The sequence below is a fragment of the Scomber scombrus genome, chromosome 22 (assembly GCF_963691925.1).
Source record: "Scomber scombrus chromosome 22, fScoSco1.1, whole genome shotgun sequence".
Taxonomy (NCBI): Eukaryota; Metazoa; Chordata; class Actinopteri; order Scombriformes; family Scombridae; genus Scomber; species Scomber scombrus.
In genome coordinates, this window is record NC_084991.1 from 21,200,899 (window position 1) to 21,223,744 (window position 22,846).

General features: G+C 37.4%; 2 protein-coding genes across 2 annotated transcripts in view; both read right to left on the reverse strand.

Moving 5' to 3' along the window:
• Positions 1-11,752: 11,752 nt before the first annotated feature.
• The window catches only part of LOC134004337 (NACHT, LRR and PYD domains-containing protein 12-like), a 28,527-nt gene continuing 17,433 nt past the window's right edge, over positions 11,753-22,846 (reverse strand). Inside the window, exons 8-9 of the mRNA XM_062443568.1 lie at positions 12,624-12,797; positions 11,753-11,851 (exon numbers count right to left, since the gene is read on the reverse strand). Of these exons, the coding sequence (XP_062299552.1) occupies positions 11,809-11,851; positions 12,624-12,797 (217 nt within the window). The 3' untranslated portion in view covers positions 11,753-11,808. The remainder of the gene's footprint in view (positions 11,852-12,623; positions 12,798-22,846) is intronic.
• LOC134004754 (KICSTOR subunit 2-like) lies at positions 14,874-19,694 on the reverse strand. The gene is made up of 2 exons (XM_062444133.1): positions 19,295-19,694; positions 14,874-15,007 (listed from the first exon to the last, which is right to left on the reverse strand). The coding sequence occupies exons 1-2, from the start codon at positions 19,524-19,526 to the stop codon at positions 14,952-14,954; spliced, it is 288 nt and encodes a 95-aa protein (XP_062300117.1). The 5' UTR covers positions 19,527-19,694; the 3' UTR covers positions 14,874-14,951.

Sequence of the window (22,846 nt, forward strand, 5' to 3'; positions counted from 1 at the left end):
CCCTCTTTGAGTTTGGATCCCTCCACTGCAGCTCAGCCAGGAAACACTGAAGAAACTCAAAGATACTTACTAGATATGTGTAACTCAGACTGCTGAAGCCTCATATTAGTTTAAACTCTTCAAGTCATTTTTACACAAAACAAGACTGTGGATTTTAAATTCCTGAAAATATTTAAATTCTACAGATTTGTGCTCAGATAAATCCTGAAAATATATGAACCAAACATTTTAAACATTGGTTAAGGATTTGAATTGAATACATAGAAAAAAACTACCAAAGCTACAGTCAGTGAACTGACCTCAGAGTCTTCAGTCTACAGTTTGGACTCTCCAGTCCAGCAGACAGACGCTTCACTGATGAATCAGACAGTTTGTTCCAGCTCAGGTCCAGATGTGTCAGATGAGGGTTGGACTTCAGAGCTGAGGCCAAAACTTCACAGTGAGTCTCTGAGAGTTCACAGGGAGAAAGTCTGTAATGACACATATATTACAACATATGTTATCATGAAAGAGGACACTTTATATTTACTTCATGTATTTGATGAATAAACAGTTTAACATTCATTATTTTGATTAACATTTAATCTTCACATCAGTGGTTCTACTAATGTTTTTAAAGAGTTTTAATCATTTTTGGCACATTTTATTCCTTTAATGTAAAACAACAGTTGACACACAAACAGGAAAACAGGAGAGAGATCAGTGGACGCTGCAGTTATACTGGATGCATCTGAACCAGTAAGCTACCAGAACACTCCCAGTTCAGCTGATGGTCTCACTGTGCTTGAATGAAACAATAATTCTCATCACTCTCTCTCATACCTGCAGACTGTAATCTTTGTTTTCTTTTAATCTTGCAGTTGAAGGAGAGAAAATGGAGAAATTGTCAACTCAGTGAACAGTTACAGTTGAGAAAGATCATCTCTCTTTGCTACCTGCTGCTGTCAGCTTCACATCCATAAGCAGCTACATTTACTGACTGCTGACAAACACTAATTAATCTAATGACCTGACAATATTAGACCTGTACATAATTAAATATGAATGTAATTAAATATTTAGATGTGTATGACAGATGACTGCATGATGTTTAGTTGTTGACTTTCTTTTCTGAGAATCTGAAAAACTGATTCAACACAAATACAATTAACAAACCAATAAAATAACATATATTTAATGAATATTTCTTTATAACATGAAATATCTGAACAATATATTTACAAAAAGTGCACAATATAATTATCTTCCTAAACAAAAAAATGTGATGATGTGTTACAAACTGAACGGACAGCAGGCAGTAAACTTTGAAGATAGCACTGAACACTGATAGCTGTAGCCTACTAATTATTAATTGGATTGTTAAAGAGCAAATGCATCATAGTACAGGTAAGTGTGTTTATCTGTGTGTGTCTGCGTATGTGTGCATTTCTGTGTGTGTGTGTGTGTGTGTGTGTGTGTGTGTGTGTGTTTGTGTGTGTTATGTTTTTGTTTATCTTTGTGTGTCTACGTATGTGTGCATTTCTCTGTGTGTGTGTGTGTGTTACTAAAATCTTGCGTTACAGCATTGAGTTGAGTTGAGTGTAACTATGACAGGCTCTTCTTACCAACTAACGTTACAGAGTCAGTTTTAACTTCTTAATTTGGAAAAATACTCCATGAAAAGTTTTGTATCTGCTGCTGTGCACACGCTCACTCCAAGAGTACAGAGCAGCTGCTGGCGTGAGTTGAACTGAGTCAGAGAGAGTGGAGGCTGCGTCAGAGCAGCACATGTATCTCAAAAGGGGACTGTTTTAAAAAATGGTCCAAATCGATAAAAACATGGCAAACATAATATGAAAAATGAAAAATATCTAAGCCAATTATTGGTTTAATCGACCCCTACTCTACACCAACAACAGAGAAAACAGCTGAGAGTTTCTTTTTTGTGACCAACAGAATATCAGAAAGACTTACAAACAAGACGATGTAACACAACTTTCCTCTTTAAAATAAAAAGATGGATCCATGAGAAATAAAAGGCATCATTGCTCAGTTCAACGCACTCAGGGGTTTTGTCTCGTATGACCAGTAGTTTACGGAGGCTAATGTTAGAAAACGTTAGATATTGTTGTATAAATGAAGCAACGCGTTAGTTCATGCAGGACATGGAAGTCATAAGCCCCAGCTGTAATCAGCTGACACCCACTGATTGAATCATCATACCTTATCAGTCACACACCAATCACAGCCATTCTCACCACAAGGCGGTCCCTTTAAATATGACTCCCCTTCAATGCCAAGTAAAACTGTATCACCATTTGTTGCAATAAATGGTTTGATCTATGACGAGAGTGGTCCCGACTGAACTGACATTACTGAATACGTTTTCTGATTCGCTGATCCTCCGTGCTCACTATGAAATGTCTCAGAAACCATTAAGAAAAAAAATATGATGAAAGCAACTCTGTATGACTTCAGAGTTTTTCTTTGGAAAATGATACAGATCTTATTTCAAACTCTTGATTATAGTGTTAAAACTATTAACTGTTAACTGCATTTACTGATGACTGTAAAATACTGATTTATGTTGTGATAAAATGCTGCTGTAATAAAACCTCAACCACAGCCTCTAAAGTCCTTAATTTGTTTCATCAGGTTTGAATGATGCTTCCATCACCCAAAGGAAGATAAGTAGAAGAAAAACCTATAAATTAGAAGTAAATAGAATAACTGTGTTCATTAATTTAACAGCTATAAACACAACCAACTGAACAATCAACATTATTACACATCAGTGACTAAATATAACTGACGTGATTTTTTCAGATATAAACAGTAGAGTACTATTTTAACGTGGCGTACAGTATGTATTTGGATACATTTTAAATAATTTTTCCACTCCCCTAAACTCTTTCCGTCGGGGTTTACTTACGGGCCAGATGTAGACTATGAATCTGAATTAATTTAGGTATTGCCCATCTCCAAAAGGCCACCTCAAAATCCACCAGAATGCAGGAAGTCATATCTAACTAAACCAACATTTTCCGGGGGCAGAACCCCCAGACTCGCCACCAGTGTTTTTGTTTACCACATACTGGGGTGGGGGGAGGGTCGGGGGTCTTCACCTTGAAAGAAATCTTAGACGAAACACTGTTTAATAACAATAATAATAATTTTATACTATTTATATTTGAAGAACTAAACTACACTGATTTATAATGTTAATCACATCTGAAATCTAGAAATTAATAGAATAACTGTTCATTAACTTAACAGCAATAAACAACCAACTAAAAAAATATATTTACACTCAAAACAGAACACTATTTTAACATAAATAATAATTATTTTATATTATTTATATTTGAAGAACTAAACTACTAATCTACACTGATTTATTATGTTAATCACATCTGGACTTACCGAGCCTTTCTGCAGTTTCTCACAGCTGGGATCAGTCTCAGTCGTCCCTCCCGTGATGTGTTGTACTTCTCCAGGTCCAACTCATCCAGAACCTTCTCTGACATCTGCAGCATGTAGGCCAGAGCTGAGCACTGGATCTCAGAGAGTCTCTTCTTTGATCTGTTCTCTGACTTCAGGAACTCTTGGATCTCCTGATGTACTGAGCGGTCGTTCATCTCCATCAGACAGTGGAAGATGTTGATGCTTCTGTCAGGAGAGATATCACCACTGTTCATCTCCTTCAGGTTGTTGATGGCTCTCTGGATGGTTTCTGGACTGTTCTCTGTCCACCCCAACAGGCCTCCTAAGAGACTCTGGTTGGACTTCAGAGAGAGGCCATGAAGGAAGCGGACAAACAGATCCAGGTGGCCATTTTTATTTTGGAGAGATTTCTCCATGGCTCTCTTCAGGAAGTCATCCAGAGATGAGTCACTGCAGTCTTTTCCCAGGAAGTCCTTCAGTACCTTTGTCTTCCTGCTGGTGTAACAGTGGTAGATGTAGACTGCAGCCAGAAACTCCTGAACACTCAGATGAACAAAGCTGTAGACTTTTTTCTTGAAGATCACACTCTCTGTTTTGAGGATCTCTGTAAAAAATCCTGACAACACTGTGGCCTCTGTGACATCAAGACCACACTGTTCCAGGTCTTCGTGGTAGAACATGATGTTTCCTTTCTCCAGATGTTCAAACGCCAGCCTCCCCAGCTTCAGAAGAAATTCACTGTCGGCCTCCGTCAGCTTCTGTGTTTTGGGCTCAAGTCCCTCCTCAAATTTGTTCTTCTTCCTCTTTGTCTGAACCAGCAGGAAGTGTGAGTACATGTCAGTCAGGGTCTCAGGCAGCTCTCCTCTCTGGTCCTTAGTCAACATGAGCTTCACAACTCTAGCAATGATCCAGCAGAAGACTGGGAGGGTACACATGGTGTGGAGGCTCCTGGATGTCTTGATGTGTGAGATGATTTTGCTGGACTGCTCAAAACTGAATCTCTTCTTGAAGTACTCCTCCTTCTGGTCGTCAGTGAAGCCATGTACTTCTGTTATCCTGTCAAAACATTTACGAGGGATCTGATTGGCTGCTGCAGGTCGGGAAGTTATCCAGACGAGAGCACGTGGAAGCATATTTCCCTCGATGAGGTTTCTCAACAGCACGCTGACTGGTGACTCCTTTGTGACATCAGACGTGACCTCCTTCATGTTTTTGAAATCCAGTGAAAGTCTGCTTTCATCCAGGCCGTCAAAGATGAACACAACTTTGAAGTCTTTAGATTTGAGCATCTCTGCTGTGATGTTCTCTAATGTTGGATAGAAAGCACGGATCAGCGTAAGCAGACTGTGCGGCTCATCTTTGACCAAGTTCAGCTCTCTGAATGGAAGTGGAATCAGCAGACTGATATCTTGGTTTTCGGAGCCCTGTGCCCAGTCCAGAGTGAACTTCTGCACTGAGAAGGATTTTCCAACACCAGCGACGCCGCTCGTCAGAACAGTTCTGATGCGTTTCTTTTGGTTGGGTAAGGGTTTAAAGATGTCGTAGCACTTGATTGGAGTGTGATGGAGGGTCTTTGTCTTGGAAGCTATCTCAAGCTGCCTCACTTCATTTTGAGCATTTTCCTCTTCACTCTTTCCCTCTGTGATGTGGACCTCAGTGTAGTTATCGTTGAGTTCAGTCTCACTCCCTGATTCTTCAGGTCCTTCATTCACTTGCTGAGATTTACTTATCATAGTGTCCTTATGTGTATCTAAATCCTCCTGCTGACGACTATCTGCTGAAAGAGAAGAAAATATAGATTTGATCAACTATCAGGGTGTTTAGATGTATTTCTATAACAAGGTCACTCAGAGAAACCAGGTTAGACGTGTAATCGAGGAACATGTTAACATGCACAGTACTTTAAAACATGCCTTTCTTATTTTATCTTTATTAATGACAGAAGATATTTATTAGTCCTGAGTATTTAACAGGTTTTCTTCTGTGTGTCTGAGTCAGAACTTTTCCTCACAGTCTGAATGTGTCTGAATTCAACCAAGAGTAAAATGTTAAGTGTTGGAAACCAACTTATTTGGACTTTGGATAGTTTGTATTAGTTGTACTTTAAATATAATGACAAATCACTCTGTGCTGTGATCTCCTCCTTCATGCAGCTGCTCCACTTTCTGTATCTACAGTCTTTTGTTGAGTACATGTTACGTGTTTACATGGCAGAGAAACTGTCGGCCTCCAGGAGAAATATACCTGGGGAAATGATATTCATTCAATAACAGTTACTGTGGTGACCACCTGTCAGAATTACATCACTGCCCTGACAAAAGTTGACTCATGTTTTCCACAGTTGTGTCCACAATCAACAATAATCCTATGACAACCCTCCCTAAAATACCCCCAAGGTGTGAGACCAGCCTCCAGGAAGTCATGCATGTGTCAGAGCCTCCAGTGTCTGTTGGTTAGTGGAGGAGGTATCATCAGGTTTAACATACGAATCACTTTGTGTAATTTTGACTGCGTTGTTATATGTTGGCGTTCTTTTTATTAATAGAATACTGTAACTCATAACTCATGTAATAATTTATGAACTTCATGCATCACTGCTTACTGTCTAATTTACCTTTTGGTCCTGGTTGGAAGTTTTGTAAACTCTGGACCAGATCATTCCTGCCGATCTTTTCTAAAACCTTCTTGGTTAGCTGCAGAGCTCCATGATCCTGATGTTTCTGTACCATCAGATCCACTGTCTGTGTCCTTGCTGCTTTCTCCAGCTGAGCCACTGGGATGCCTTTAAAGCCCTCCAAGACGTCATCCAGCTCCAGGTACCATTTGAACGTATTGAAGTCATCTTCTTTTAACTTTTCAAGAATGTTCAAGAGCTCCTCTTTATGTTTCGACATTTTGGCCCCCTGCTGAAAATAATATGCATTTTAAATAAGAGGACATGTGTTCAGTTCTCATCTCATGTCACTTTACCAGTATGACTTTTGTACATGTTCATCTTACACATCTTACACTTTTGCAGCCATGTTCCAGGTGTGAGGCTTTTGGTGTCTGTATTTCATATCAAATGAGAATATTTCATTTTTATTGTTGTACTTTTGGTGGGCAGTATCACGTCTTTATGAAGTGCTCTGCTGGTATTACAACCAACTTTGCTATTTTTACCTCACATACCTTTACAGGAGTTCATGAGTGATCAGCTGATAACGTTGGACAATGAGAAATGCTGTTTGATCTGTGAAAACCTGAAAGGACGATAATAATGATGAGATCCTACACTTCACTACTGTCATTCCTGGTGCTTAACTAGGGAGGTCAGAGGTCATCTGTTGATCATGAAGCAAAAGGCGTACAGTGTCTTTCTTAGGGACAACTAAATGTTACGATTTGAGGAACCAGTGAATTGGCTCGAGCAGCCATGGCAACCAATTACCCCTTTCACACCAAAGCAGTTCCAGTGCTGGTGCTGGGCTGTCATGTTCTCATTTCTTTATACTAATAATTTAAAAAATAGTAATAACTGTGCAATATTGATATAATATACATAGTTATTTCACTTTAATCTGCAATAAAAATATTTGGTTTATTACCACTCAATGCCAATATTACTCTTGTAAATGTCATGATTATGTTTACTTCATATTTTTGCTGTACGTAAACTTTTGTATTTTTGTACTTATATATTCCATTATACTGTCCACTTGCTGTGAAAATGCAAATTTCCACATTGTAGGACTTAAAGGAATATCTTATAATCAATACAGCATCTTTAAGTGTTTTAATCTGTTCTTTCATGATTTGTTTTTACTTGCTCTAATTAGCTTTACTTGTACTTATTACACACTTAAAGTAAAATGGTGCTTCAGTCTTGTTTGCTGTGGTTGTGCACAATAGCTCCGCCCCCCGCCCCTTAATGTAACCGGTTCCTATTCTTCTAGTCCAGCAAAGAACAGGCGCCACTCTGGAACCTGTTTTTCTGGCCCGGAGCCAGTTCTTTGCCTGTGTGCACAGGAAAACCGGTTCCAAATTAAGCACTGGCACCGAACCAGCACTGGAACTGCTTTGGTGTGAAAGGGTTAAATGAGGAGAAAAAGAGGCAGAGGTGACATTCAGCGCAATAAGTGTTTCACAATAACGGCTCTAAAATTGTGAGATGTCTGTTTTTTGGCCTATTATTTTCTACTGGACTGCGTCCAAGTCACGTGACTGTCAAGTTTAAGTCTGCCAAAAAACAAGATGGCTGCCTTTCCTTTTATTCTTTATTTAAGATGGTTTCAACATTAAAATGTGTTTAGATAACATTTATAGCAAGAAATGCACATTTTATTTTCATAATATTTGTTGAGTGAATGTGTATATTAGTTATTACGATGGTTGTTTCAGGTCATGTTTATCTACAGCACAGCAGTGTGTCATGTTACATCTCGGAGGACTCAGAAACCAGGAAAAGGAACAAGGAAATGTTTGAAGACGTCAGTGCTTTGATTTCACAATTTTCTGACACTATAATAAAAATAATCATTAGATTGATCAATAATTATAGTAATCATTATTCTCATCACTAATATTAACACACACCTGCCTCAAACATGCTGCTTTCCTCCTTCTGCTTTAAATTGAAGTCAAAATAAGACCGAAGACTTTAACATTTAATCCCTATACCCTGTTTACTCCTCCCTCCTTCTTTACTGGAAATCACCTGTCTGTCTGTCTGTCTGTCTGTCTGTGTGTGTGTGTGTGTGTGTGTGTGTGCGTGTGTGTGTGTGTGCGTGACAAAATGACAAAACTACAAACAGCTTGTAAAATGAATTTACTGACTATACTGTGTATTTGTTGTAATGGAGGCAATAGTTTGTTTTTTCAGATTGAATTCTCAGCAGATACTTAAAGTTGGTGTTTTTTTAAATTTTTTTGAAATTACATTTATAACTCTCAGAGAATCACATTTTGACTTGACTTTGAGTCTATAGTTTAAACCCAACAAACAGACTTCAGATAAACATCTGAGTCATTCTTATCTGTGACTTCTCTCTATTTTAATGAACCAGTGAGTCATGTTACATCTGTGAGGATGCAGGAACCAGGAAGAGAAAGAAGGAAGTCATTTTGTAATTTTCTGACAATTTAATCAACTAAACAATTAATATGAAAAATAATCATTAGATTGATCAATAATTACAATATTCATTAATTCAACACTAATATATAGTTTGAATTTCGTAGCAGATACCTTGGTGTTTAAAAAAAAAAATTAAATTACATTTGTAACTCTCAGAGAATCACATCTTGACTTGACTTTGACTTTAGTTTAAAAATCAAGAAACAAACTCTGACTTCTCTCTATTTTAATGGGGGAAACGTTTGAAGACATAAACGCTGTGATTTCATAATTTTCTGAAAGTTCAATCAACTAAACAATTAATCTGAAAAATAATCTTAGGATTGATAAAAAATGACCGTAGTCTATTCATTACTTTTAGCACTAATATTAACACTCACCTGCCTCAGACGTGCTGTTTTCCTCCTTCTGCTCTGTCTGCTTTAAAATCAGATAAGACTGAAGGCTTTAACATTTACTCCCAACCTGTTTACTCCGTGTATTCAGAGATTTCTCTGATACTCGCTGATGGAAAAGTAACTTTATACAATGTTTTGGATTCTTCCTGTAAAGTTTGCATGCCAAGTACTGTGGCTAAAATAAATCTTTAATTGAAGTATTGCCAAAAGTATGCCACCGAAAAAAGCGGAAGAGGACGCCGTCTCCATTACTCAGGTGCGCTAAATGTTACAACAACAACAGGAGTTTTTCTTGGACATACTGCAACAAGAAAGAACATTTACATCCTTTGTAGAGATGATCATGGACATGTCGAACAAAAGGTGGGATGAGACTATGAAAGAACCATATGAACTAGTGTGCAATTCACTCAGAGGGAAGTTTGTCAGCAGACAGAAAGACAGCCGGTCGTTTCATCTATACATTAAGTGGATGCCTGTTATCTTTGACGCTGAAAACAGTCTATCATCATTCATCATTAATGGACATTAAAATCATATTTTATTGACATTGTTCTCATGTAAAAAGGTTTGGAAAAAAAACCCACCCCCCTCTGTGTACATGAAATGGTACAGTCCTGCCTACAAACCAGGTGCGGAACTTACTAGCCGCGAGTTGTTGTGTTTGTTTGTTTGTTTGTTTGTTTGTCTTTCGCGGGTGAGGGGAAGCGCAGCATGAGCATAGTGTCTCAACAGCTTCATAAAATACAATCAGGGCTCCAAACGAAGACAAAGAAAAGAAAGGCAAGAGAGAGAAATTATTTTTTTGGATTAATAATTCAATTTCATGTTGAAGCTCAAAATGGCAGCAGAGATTTTTATTTTATTGTATTTTTTTGGGTAAAACATGAATCCAGCTTTGCACAAACACACATTTTACAAAAGCTCCATTAGTTCTGTTTTAGTTCAGATATTTTAAGTCTCCATGTTGTTACTATAAAGGCTGTTTTCAGGCTGCAGCTGGTTGATTATCTGAGTTGAGCTATTCAGGAAAGAAAAAGTCCCTAAAATGAGTTTGTGTGTCAGAGATGTTTCCCACCGTTTCGTTTTTGGATCAGCTGTACAATTTTTAACCTCTGAAAGAAGTCTATACCGAGCAGCTTTCACTTACAGGAAAAAGATCAAGTCTAAAGTCACAAATCAGTTCCTGTTAGAGCTGCACAGAAATCAAACTGGTTCCAGTCCTGATAAAATTATCTGGTTAAAGTTTAATTAAATGTCTCATTGTTAAAGCAAAATGACGAAGGAAATAATTCAATTAAGCAACAACTAGAAGAAAAAACAAAAAATAATAAGAAAAATCACAACAGCCTGATTTTTGCCCTACAAATTAAAGTTACAAAGAAAAACTGGTTAAAATAATCTTTTTTACATGTAAAATTCATCAAATGCTTCACAGCGTAGAAATAAAGGACAGAGCACATGACGTCGTATTGAGTTTTGTATTTTCACTTCCAGTCAGACGCTGACATCTAGTGGACGGTCAGCTGTACTGCAGCCAGAGACAGAAAGCACTATGGGGCTTCTTGGCAACACTGTATTCACTGATGGTGAAATCTAACAGATCCACAGAAATCCTAAACTAACAACACAGATTCAATCAAATATGGCTCATTTATACACAAACAGAGAAAATAAATCTGCTGTTAAAATGTTGTCTTTTTTTTATACCAAGAACAAAGAAGAGAAGTATATAAAACTCTTTAAAACCAACGTTACAGAAATAATGAAGAAAATAATCCAATGAAATAAAACCAACAAAAATACAAAATGTACATTTTAACAAACCTGATGCTGCTTTTAAGAAAGTTTTTTAAAGATATTTTTGAATTGCTCATCTTGCCAACCCTTATTTGTCTATGGCCCTCATGTCATGGACTTTTGTTTCACTGAGGGTAAATGTGGTGCACTATACAGTCAATATGAAGTGATTTGGGACATTTTGAACTCACCGCCAGCCCAGTCAGAAAAATAGACATAAGATTCAAATTTAAGATGTACAGCATGTAAAACTAAAATAATTAGTGGATCAGTGAATATAAAATGAGTTTAAAAAAGTGATTAAGTTTGATTTCAGTTTGTAAATATCATCTTATAATGAATTTTAGCATCATAGTTTCATTACATAACCTTGGTAAGTTACCTGCTTATAAACATAATGGATACACACATAATATACCAAATTAAAACTGTTTAATATTTTCAGCTGAGACTGTGAGAAAACTACAACATGTCATCATTATTTCTACTTTGCTGCTCTGACTGTGGTAAAACAGCGACGTCTCAATCTCTCCCAGCAGTAATCCTTCTCCTGCTGAAAGTCACAGTCAATTCTCTTCTGCTTCATTCATTAGTTTTAGTCCTCGTTAACTCTCAGTGTGATTCTGAGACGCTTGATGAATATGAGCCCAGGTTCACAGTCTGACTTATAACACCTGTTTTTATGTTTTCTGCATCAAACAGCTCATGTATAACAAATCTGTAAAATGCTGACTTCAGCTAAATCCAGAGATAACTGTTCAGTTTGTAGTCAGTTCAGAGACTTGATGATAAAATCCAGATCCAGACTCCGGTCCAGATGGATCATCAGGATCCAGCTGATCCTCTTTCAACACTCCTGGATGTTCACTAACTCTGACAGAGATCATCACCATCTGATGAGAGAAGAAGAAACAACAGTTGTCATAAATTAGTGTTCAGTGAGACTCGATTCATCAGCTGTCAGTCAGTGATGCAGCACATCCAGTATAAAGGGCAGCAGGGACTTCAGTCCTGTTCAGACCAGAAGTGGAACAGCTGTGAAGCGTAGCTTGCTTCCTTTCAGCTCTCATATTAACGTGTTGGAGTGAACACACTGAGCTCCAAACTCACACACCTGCACACACATTTACACAGAGGAAATAAAGTGCTGAGTCATGAACACATCATTACTGCAGAAACAGAGACATTCACTCATCAGTTTACTGATGGATTCACTGCTGATACATGTCAACTCGTATCAAAGTTTAAAGCTACAAAGTCTCTGTGGGATTTGAAGATGTTTCCTGCTGTTAAATCATCACATGACAATCAGTCAGAGCTCTCAGATAAACAGCTTCTGTGATTCCTTCAGCAGAGGTTCTGGTCTGTATAAAGACCACATGGTTACTAAACGTAATGATGCTTGTGTGAAATCAGAGCCAGTGATTTGCAGGCTGCAGTCAGACTGATCTTAGAGTTCTGAAAAAGACGAACTGATCAATTGTTTAGTGTTGAAATGAGAGAACAAACACTTTGAGATCAGATTTGATGGACTGACAATTTGATGATGAGGACCACTGTCTCTATACATCTTGTAAGGCTGTCAGCTGTAATCCTTTATTTCCTGCAGACATCAACACAACAACAACAGTCATCTTCACATCAACTCAAACACATGATCACAACAAGCTTCTGATTGATCTGATTGGCTGACTGTTCTCTCTCTATCTGTCTTCCTGTCCAATCCTGAAGCCTGTCACCATTCTCCTCTCACAGCTTCACTGAGGAAAGCAGCACTGAGAAGGTTGGATGTTCACCAGGAAATACTGGATCTTTGCTTTGATACTGACTGTGTTTAATATAAAACTCCTGAAACCAGCATAGACTGACGCCATCTCTCTACTGACCTCAGAGTCTCCAGTCTGTAGTCTGGACGCTCCTTGAGATCACACAGCAGCTCCACATCTGAATCATTCAGTTTGTTCAATCTCAGATCCAGCTCTGTCAGATGGGAGGGGTTGGACTTCAGAGCTGAGGCCAGAGAAGCACAGCTGATCTCTGACAAACTGCACCAGACCAATCTGAATAAAAAATAAATGATGGACATTAAAATCCAATCAGATGTGTGTGTGTGTGTGTGTGTGTGTGTGTGTGTGTGTGTGTGTGTGTGTGTGTGTGTGTGTGTGTGTGTGTGTGTGTGTGTGTGTGTGTGTGTGTGTGTGTGTGTGTGTGTGTGTTTAATAAATACTGAACTGAAGTGTTGTTGTTTTTCCTTCCTGTCCGGTTAATGTGTTTCACACTATGAAGTCGATGTGTGTCCATGAAAGATAATTAAGTTATATTAAGTGATGATTTACTGATTGTATGTTTCATTATATCCAGTTTATTGATTGATGTAACATTGAGTGTATTTCAGGAAGTTATACAGGAGTGATGTCACTCATTAGCATTATGATAGCTCACTTTCCCAGTGTAGCGGACCCCAGCCAGACAGTGGTTAAGCCTACTGATGCTTAAAGCTTTTTATTATTTATGTTCAGCTGTTAATTGACAGGCGACTTCTGTTGTCAAGGCAATGTCTCTAAGATGACAGTGCGTCCACTTCCTTTTTCGCTAAAACAGCCTGCAAACTAAAAGATCCACAACAAAAAAGTGAAATACAGTGTCAAAATAAAAGCTTAGAGGAAGTGGATGAAGGAACTAAGGGAAAAAACAAGGTTTTTAAATCATTATTAACAGACCATTATAAGTCATTTACACCCATATCAGTGCTAGAAATAACATACCTCTTCTATTATTAGCAAAACACAATTTTATCGCTATGAAAGACACTGTGATGTTCATTGACATCAGTTTTTATGTTTATTGAATGTTTTAAGCTTACAAGATAGCCTGCAGTTAAATTGTTTGCCATCTATGGTGAATTTAATGTAGGCTGTTTGTTATATTATTTACAGACCACGTCCACTCATCTATGATGTTAACTGTAACATCTGCTGATGAAGAAATGTTATTAAATGTTCACTAAAATGAAGACCTCCAATCTTTGTCCATATTGCTTCTTCAGCCAGTGTTAATTATAAAGTGTAGAGCAGTTGCTACAGTGTGTCTGTGTGTGTGTTTTTGTGTGTGTGTGTGTGTGTGTGTGTGTGTGTGTGTGTGTGTGTGTGTGTGTGTGTGTGTGTGTGTTCTAAAGGATAAATATCACTGATCAGACATTATTCATTAAAACACATTAAAGAATATAATAAAGAAATATTTCTCCTTCATCAAGTAAACTGGATCAGTTTCAAACAGATATTAGTTGAGAGGATCTTCTGTATACAGATGTGACTCTTGTTACAGAAAATCACTCAAGTCCTTTTCCAGTGTTTGCTGTGATGGTGGTGTTTATTGATATCTCAGGATATCAGTGAGTAGACTGACACAGAGCGGGTCTGTGACAGTAGATTGACCCAGAGCAAAAGAAATGGAAGCATTTTATACAGTAAGGTTAACACAGTAATCAGCTAGTGAAAAGAAACAAAAGGGCACGAATGGAGGGATTTTGCATTCAGATAGGAACCAGGGCCATTTTAGTAAAGAGGGAAGGAGGTTCTCAGACAGTCAGATGTCAATGTTAACTGATAAGGGCCAAAACAGGAGGAGGTACTGTAGCAAACGGTAAAATCATCAGGAGCAAGACTGACCAAGGCTCTGTTCCCAGACGTCACTTGATTATCACGTCTCTGCTCAAATGTGTATTTTTTCTTCACTCTTTACCAAAAATTATAAACATTAATTGACTTTAACAACTAACAGTGGACATTTTCTACAGTTTCTTTAAGAACTATTATTCCCTCTTTGAGTTTTGATACCTCCACTGCAGCTCAGCCAGGAAACACTGAAGAAACTCAAAGATACTTACTAGATATGTGTAACTCAGACTGCTGAAGCCTCATATTAGTTTAAACTCTGGAAGTCATTTTAACACAGAACAAGACTGTGGATTTTAAATTCCTGAAAATATTTAAATTCTACAGATTTGTGCTCAGATAAATCCTGAAAATGTATGAACCAAACATTTTAAACATTGGTGAAGGATTTGAATTTAATACAAAGCTACAGTCAGTGAACTGACCTCAGAGTCTTCAGTCTACAGTTTGGACTCTCCAGTCCAGCAGACAGACGCTTCACTGATGAATCAGACAGGAAGTTCCAGCTCAGGTCCAGTTCTGTCAGATGAGGGTTGGACTTCAGAGCTGAGGCCAAAACTTCACAGTGAGTCTCTGAGAGTCCACAGTTATAAAGTCTGTAATGACACATATATTACAACATATGTTATCATGAAAGAGGACACTTTATATTTACTTCATGTATTTGATGATAAAGCAGTTTGACATTCAATATTTTGATTAACATTTGATCTTCACATCAGTGGTTCTACTAATGTTTTTAAAGAGTTTTAATCATTTTTGGCACATTTTATTCCTTTAATGTAAAACAACAGTTGACACACAAACAGGAAAACAGGAGAGAGATCAGTGGACGCTGCAGTTATACTGGATGCATCTGAACCAGTAAGCTACCAGAACACTCCCAGTTCAGCTGATGGTCTCACTGTGCTTGAATGAAACAATAATTCTCATCACTCTCTCTCATACCTGCAGACTGTAATCTTTGTTTTCTTTTAATCTTGCAGATGAAGGAGACAAAATGGAGTTACTTAGTCTGTCTGTGTGATCTGATCTCATGTCTGTCTCCACAAAGTTAACATGAGGACATCTTGATTAGAAAACCAGTTTTACTGTCCACTATTTTTAATGTGACTGCAGGATATTTTGACTCAGTTCAACTCAGTGAACAGTTACAGTTGAGAAAGATCATCTCTCTTTGCTACCTGCTGCTGTCAGCTTCACATCCATAAGCAGCTACATTTACTGACTGCTGACAAACACTAATTAATCTAATGACCTGACAATATTAGACCTGTACATAATTAAATATGAATGTAATTAAATATTTAGATGTGTATGACAGATGACTGCATGATGTTTAGTTGTTGACTTTCTTTTCTGAGAATCTGAAAAACTGATTCAGCACAAATACAATTAACAAACCAATAAGGTTGAATTATTTTCAACATGATGTCATCAGAAAGATGTTATCAGGGTATAATCATTAAAAATATAACATTGAACTTTAATGTGTATAAGATCTCTTTAAACAAGCTGAATTGTGTCATTCTGCTCTCATATAATGATCAGACCTCTGTGCATTTCCTGCTACTACTCTTCTCTACACTGGGGATCAACTGATATCGTTTTTTAGGGCCGATTCAAATACAGATTATTAATAAATCAAAGAGGCTGATAACCGATACTTGCAACCGATATTCAGTTGCTGTAAATGTTAAAATGTGCCAAAATTTACAGCAACACAAACCCAACACAAAGCTGCCTTTAAATGAACATATGTTTAATGAATATTTCTTTATAACATGAAATATCTGATCAATACATTTACAAAAAGTGCACAATATAATTATCTTCCAAAACAAAAAAATGTGATGATGTGTTACAAACTGAACGGACAGCAGGCAGTAAACTTTGAAGATAGCACTGAACACTGATAGCTGTAGCCTACTAATTATTAAAATGACATGGGATTGTCAAAGAACAAATGCATCCTAGTGTGTGTTTGTGTGTGTTTATCTTTGTGTGTCTACGTATGTGTGCATTTCTCTGTGTGTGTGTGTGTTACTAAAATCTTGCGTTACAGCATTGAGTTGAGTTGAGTTTAACTATGACAGGCTTTTCTTACCAACTAACGTTACAGAGTGAATTTTAACTTATTAATTTGGAAAAATACTCCATAATATGAAAAATTAAAAATATCTAAGTCAATTATTGATTTAATCGACCCCTATTTTACATCAACAACAGAGAAAACAGCTGAGAGTTTCTTTCTGTGACCAACAGAATATCAGACAGACTTAAAAACAAGACGATGTAACACAACTTTCCTCTTTAAAATAAAAAGATGGATCCATGAGAAATAAAAGGCATCATTGCTCAGTTCAACACACTCAGGGGTATTGTCTCGTATGACCAGTAGTTTACGGAGGCTAATGTTAGAAAACGTTAGATATTGTTGTATAAATGAAGCAACGCGTTAGTTCATGCAGGACATGGAAGTCATAAGCCCCAGCTGTAATCAGCTGTCACCCACTGATTGAATCATCATACCTTATCAGTCACACACCAATCACAGCCATTCTCACCACAAGGCGGTCCCTTTAAATATGACTCCCCTTCAACGCCAAGTAAAACTGTATCACCATTTGTTGCAATAAATGGTTTGATCTATGACGAGAGTGGTCCTGACTGAACTGACATTACTGAATACGTTTTCTGATTCGCTGATCCTCCGTGCTCACTATGAAATGTCTCAGAAACCATTAAGAAAAAAAAATATGATGAAAGCAATTCTGTCTGACTTCAGAGTTTTTCTTTGGAAAAAGATACAGATCTTATTTTAAACTTTTGATTATAGTGTTAAAACAGTGTTTGATTAAATGTGATTTGCAGAACCTGCTCCTATAAAAATAACTTTACTGCATTTACTGATGACTGTAAAATACTGATTTATGTTGTGATAAAATGCTGCTGTAATAAAACCTCAACCACAGCCTCTAAAGTCCTTAATTTGTTTCATCAGGTTTGAATGATGCTTCCATCCGTCCTATGTGTATTCTGTCATTGTGCCTCCGTCTCCTCGTCTCCATAGTAACAGCCGGTTAATACCTGTCCTTCAAAGGTATTATTTATAGACGCAGTTAGCATCAGAAATAATACCTTCAGGTTTGGTAAATCAGTTAAAACGAGTTAAAACGCCTCATATTACATATTCATTATGGTAAACTACTAAATGGACAGCGTGTATTATCTTGCACATTTGAAAGATGCAAACCTCAGTGCGCTGCGTTAGTAGATCAGCTTGCATATTTTTTGCAGGTGATGTCAAGTTTGCACGTTTTTACACACGCAGACCTTTAATAAATCAGGCCCTTTGTGTTTAAATTTGCCTGTTATTTCCACATTAATGTAACTATTGTCACAAAATAACAATATTATGTGATGGACTGTAAGACAATGTTTTAGAAATATTTTAGGGGATAAAAAATTGTATTAATCTTTGTGCTTTTGGCCCTCATTGACCGTTTAAAGGACCCTTTAAAAGGGGAATAATGTCTAATTTCAGTCATTTCAGATGAGTGTCGTATTCCCACGTCTTAAAGCTCCGTTAAAGGACGGATTCACAATTTTTCAAGTCTGTCTTAAAACTTTTATATTCTTACATGAGAGTAGAGAGTGTTGATATTCTTAAAAGCTAACTTGATACCTACCTTTTTAATCTGGCTTTAAATTCAACTTTAATTTAATTTATTCAGCTGTCATTTTATGTTTAAACCTGTTTTACTACTTGGACTATCCTTTATATTCTATTTCCTGATTGTTTTCCATCTTTTATGTCTGGTTTTTACTTCATCACATTTCCTCTTCAGTTGTTTTATTATGTTATTTTCTTCTTATCTTTGTTATCCTTTTAAAAACCTGCCTCACATTTCTAGTTTCACCCAATTTATTTTTATTTCAATTTTATTTTTATTTTTTTATTTTGTTTCTTTAATCTCATGAGTTATGACAGCGTTTCAACCCTTGTTTATAGTTATTGATAATTATCAAATTCTAAGTGAAGTTTACTGTTTCTGTGTTTCCTGATGTCACTTAATACGTACAATAAGGTTTATTCTTAAACTGTAAAATAAGTCTTCATTAGATATATTTGTCACAAGTGATAACCACATTCAATGGATCATTGTAAAAATAAAAATAAAAAGTGTATTCATGTTTATATTCTCTAAGTATATATCGGCTGCTATATATCGATATCAGAGTTGTTTTACTCCATTATATATAATATCGTCATCGGCCCAAAAAATCCAGCATTGGTCGGCTCTAATATCTTTATCTATCTATATCTTTATACAGTACGGTGCAAAAGTCATAGGCCACCACCACCATCATACAAACAGAAAATACAGGATATATGTACACAAAATGTAACATTAATTACTAAATAATATTATTAATTAAGGCCCCATTCCTTTTAGGTTTAAGAGAACAAGGTTCCTGCTATTGTTCAAGTGTAAAATGAGGGCTAATTACCCATCTTCTGTCTTTAATGTTATTGGTTATAATCTGGACCAATTACCCATCTTCTGTCCTTAATGTTAATGGTTATAATCTGGATGAATTACCCATCTTCTGTCTTTAATGTTAATAGTTATAATCTGGACCAATTACCCATCTTCTGTCTTTAATGTTAATAGTTATAATCTGGACTAATTACCCATCTTCTGTCTTTAATGTTAATAGTTATAATCTGGACCAATTACCCATCTTCTGTCTTTAATGTTAATAGTTATAATCTGGACTAATTACCCATCTTCTACCTTTAATTTTAATAGTTATAATCTGGACCAATTACCCATCTTCTGTCTTTAATGTTAATGGTTATAATCTGGATGAATTACCCATCTTCTGTCCCAGGAAGGTCATGTTATGGTAGGCTTTCTCTGCTGCAGCCAGGTGAGCCAGTGCAGCCAGCAGTGCAGCCCAGATGGCTCCTGCACTCCGGCTGTTGTCCTTCTCCTTCTCCACATAGTCCTTGGCCCGGTCGAAAGAAAACATGCCGAGCTGCGTGAAGAAGCTCTCCAGGATGGCTCTCTCCCTGGGAACCGGCCGCAGCTCCTCCACCTCCGTCATGGCTCTCTCAGCAGCTGGACATCATTTCGAAATGTATCTCTAAATAAGTGTGTGTGTGCAAATCTGTTAAAATTATGTGCTTAAAAAGTGCATGTACCCTGCTGTCTAGTCGCCTGATGCCATATTGGCTCTACTGGATGTAAACAGTATGGAAAGCCAAGAGGGCCAACATTCATTCAACAATCGACTATTACGTAGTCAATAGTTAACAAAAACCTCCAGGAAGACTACCGGGCCGTGTGCCTGTCTCTACCCGGCTCTCGGAGCTCCAAACCCGGCCTCTGCAGTATGAAATCCTTGGTGCGGTCCTGGAGGATTTTTATTCACTCGGCTCTCTCTTTGTGGATAAAAATTGTGCTGTGTTCTTCCTGTTTCCTCTGTGTTCAACACCGATTTAAGTGTGTGTTGGAGGCAACAGCGACTGCTAGTGGACTGGAAGACGGATTATTTATTACAGACAAACCTTAAAGCAGGGGGGGGTCAAACATGCATTAAGCACTTTATTCAGCTGCTGCTGCTGCTTTCCCTCAGCAGGTGCCTTAGTACTGTTTTTCTATGTTCTATTTATTTTACTCTTACTTGGATTTTATTTATCTTATTTATGCACTTGTTTTTATCCTCATTTGAAAATGTATTCATAAATTCAGTCAGACTCTGACATCTAGTGGACGGTCAGCTGTACTGCAGCCAGAGACAGAAAGCACTATGGGGCTTCTTGGCAACACTGTATTCACTGATGGTGAAATCTAACATCCACAGAAATCCAAAACTAACAACACAGATTCAATCAAATATGGCTCATTTATACACAAACAGAGAAAATAAATAAAGTAAAAATAGATATTATAAATGAAGCTGAAGCAAATTGAAGTTAATTTATTTCCACAGATGTTTCTGCTGTTAAAATGTTGTCTTTTTTTTATACCAAGAACAAAGAAGAGAAGTATATAAAACTCTTTAAAACCAACGTTACAGAAATAATGAAGAAAATAATCCAATGAAATAAAACCAACAAAAATACCAAATGTACATTTTAACAAACCTGATGCTGCTTTTAAGAAAGTTTTTTAAAGATATTTTTGAATTGCTCATCTTGCCAACCCTTATTTGTCTCTGACCCTCATGTCATGGACTTTTGTTTCACTGAGGGTAAATGTGGTGCACTATACAGTCAATATGAAGTGATTTGGGACATTTTGAACTCACCGCCAGCCCAGTCAGAAAAATAGACATAAGATTCAAATTTAAGATGTACAGCATGTAAAACTAAAATGATTAGTGGATCAGTGAATATAAAATGAGTTTAAAAAAGTGATTTAGTTTGATTTCAGTTTGTAAATATCATCTTATAATGAATTTTAGCATCATAGTTTCATTACATAACCTTGGTAAGTTACCTGCTTATAAACATAATTAATACACACATAATATATCAAATTAAAACTGTTTAATATTTCCAGCTGAGTCTGTGAGAAAACTACAACACGTCATCATTATTTCTACTTTGCTGCTCTGACTGTGGTAAAACAGCGACGTCTCACTCTCTCCCAGTCATCCTTCTCCTGCTGAAAGTCACAGTCAATTCTCTTCTGCTTCATTCATTAGTTTTAGTCCTCGTTAACTCTCAGTGTGATTCTGAGACGCTTGATAAATATGAGCCCAGGATCAGAGTCTGACTTATAACACCTGTACTTATCTTTATCTACATCAGACAGTTCATATATAACAAATCTGTAAAGTGCTGACTTCAACAAAATCCAGAGATAACTGTTCAGTTCGTAGTCAGTTACGAGACTTAAGTGAAGATGATGAAATCCAGATCCAGACTCCGATCCAGATGGATCATCAGGATCCAGCGGATCCTCTCTCAACACTCCTGGGTGTTCACTCACACTCTGACAGAGATCATGACCAACATCTGATGAGAGAAGAAGAAACAACAGAGGTGATTAATCAGTGTTCAGTGAGACTCACCTCATCAGCTGTCAGTCAGTGATGCAACACATCCAGTATAAAGAGCAGCAGGGACTTCAGTCCTGTTCAGACCAGAAGTGGAACAGCTGTGCAGCGTAGCCTGCTTCCTTTCAGCTCTCATATTAACATGTTGGAGCGAACACACTGATCTCCAAGCTCACACACCTGCACACACCTTTACAATCAAGTTTGTTTCCTCTTCAGTTTTCACTGAAGTACACAGAGGAAATAATGTGCTGAGAGTCATGAACACATCATTACTGCAGAAACAGAAACATTCACTCATCAGTTTACTGATGGATTAACTGCTGATACATGTCAACTCTTATCAAAGTTTTAAGCTACAGAGTCTCTGTGGGATTTGAAGATGTTTCCTGCTGTTAAATCATCACATGACAGTCAGTCAGAGCTCTCAGGTAAACAGCTGCTGTGATTCCTGGACTTCAGTAGAGGTTCTAGTCTGTGTAAAGACCACATGGTTACTAAACGTAATGATGCTTGTGTGAAATCAGAGCCAGTGATTTGCAGGCTGAAGTCAGACTGATCTTAGAGCTCTGACAAAGATGAAGTGATCAATTGTTTAGTGTTGAAATGAGAGAACAAACACTTTGAGATCAGATTTGATGGTGTGACAGTTTGATGATGAGGACCACTGTCTCTATACATCTTGTAAGGCTGCCAGCTGTAATCCAGCTTTATTTCCTGCAGACATCAACACAACAACAGTCGTCTTCACATCAACTCAAACACAAGATCACAACAAGCTTCTGGCTGATCTGATTGGCTGACTGTTCTCTCTCTCTCTGTCTTTCTGTCCAATCCTGAAGCCTCTCACCATTCTCTTCTCACAGCTTCACTGAGGAAAGCAGGAGATACTGGATCTTTGCTTTGATACTGACTGTGTTAAATATAAAACTGCTGAAACCAGCACAGACTGACTCCAACTCTCTACTGACCTCAGAGTCTCCAGTCTGCAGTCTGGACTCTCCTTTAGTTCACACAGCAGCTTCACGTCATTCAGGTTGTTCCATCTCAGATTCAGCTCTGTCAGATGGGAGGGGTTGGACTTCAGAGCTGAGACCAGAGAAGCACAGCTGATCTCTGACAAACTGCAGTGCTCCAATCTGAATAAAGAATAAATGATGGAGATTAAAATCCATTTATAATCCAATCAGATGTGTGTGTGTGTGTGTGTGTGTGTTTGTGTGTGTGTGTTAATTGACAGGTGACTTCTGTTGTCAAGGCAACGTCTCTAAGACGACAGTTGCGTCCACTTCCTGTTTTGTTAAGACAACCTTCAAAATAAAAGATCCACAACAACAAAAAAGAAATCGTGTCAAAATAAA